The sequence below is a fragment of the Gekko japonicus genome, unplaced genomic scaffold (assembly GCF_001447785.1).
Source record: "Gekko japonicus isolate JY-2015 unplaced genomic scaffold, Gekko_japonicus_V1.1 scaffold56878, whole genome shotgun sequence".
Taxonomy (NCBI): Eukaryota; Metazoa; Chordata; class Lepidosauria; order Squamata; family Gekkonidae; genus Gekko; species Gekko japonicus.
The window spans coordinates 1-768 of NW_015230481.1; the positions used below are offsets into that span (position 1 = coordinate 1).

At 43.9% G+C, this 768-nt stretch overlaps 1 protein-coding gene across 1 annotated transcript; it reads left to right on the forward strand.

Annotated features, from left to right (window-relative positions):
* Positions 1 to 92: 92 nt before the first annotated feature.
* Positions 93 to 745, forward strand: LOC107125376 (fibrinogen-like protein 1-like protein; the record flags this gene model as incomplete). Its single annotated transcript, XM_015428809.1, has 1 exon — positions 93 to 745. A coding segment is annotated over one exon (653 nt), but the record flags the coding sequence as incomplete, so codon positions are not given.
* Between the last annotated feature and the right edge of the window lie 23 nt (positions 746 to 768).

The window sequence follows — 768 nt, forward strand, 5'->3', positions numbered from 1 at the left end:
TATACTGGCCTAGAAAAAAATAATTTCCACCATGACATAATGTACTGTAGAATCTTCTGCGTAATGCAACTGATTACTCTTTTGTTCCCTAGCTATCCCTTACATGAGAGACTGTGATGAAATGTTTCAAACAGGCCACACAGAGAGTGGTCTTTACATAACACGTCCTGATAACACCCGCAAACTAGTGGTCCAGTGCTACATGGATGGATGCAATGGGTGGACTGTGATCCAGCGGAACAGCTTTGACACTGAAATCATTTGGTCAGAGACATGGACAACCTATAAATATGGGTTTGGCAACTTGGAGGACGATCACTGGCTAGGCAACGAATACATCAGCCTCATTACCCGACAGAAATGGTACAAAGTCAGAATTAACTTGGTGGATGCCAACGGCAATCACAAGTACGCAGAATATGACAGTTTTATCTTGAGAAATGAAAGTCAGGGGTATGAGCTGAACCTAGGGGCATATGAAGGTAACGCAGGGGATCCTCTCACCTCCTCACGGACCAAAAACTTTCATGACAATATGAAGTTCTCATGCAAAGATCACGATCTGGACAGATCAACTTCAATTAATTGTGCAGATGTCCATGGTGGGGGATGGTGGTATGACTCCTGCTTTGATGCACAGTTAAATCGCAAAGGTGGTATTCACTGGGGTACTCTATGTGATGAGAACTGTAGGGAGTCAGTTATAATGCTGAAGCCCATCCACATGTATTGCAGCAGGGTTTAGAATGTGCTTTCGTGTGCAGACTG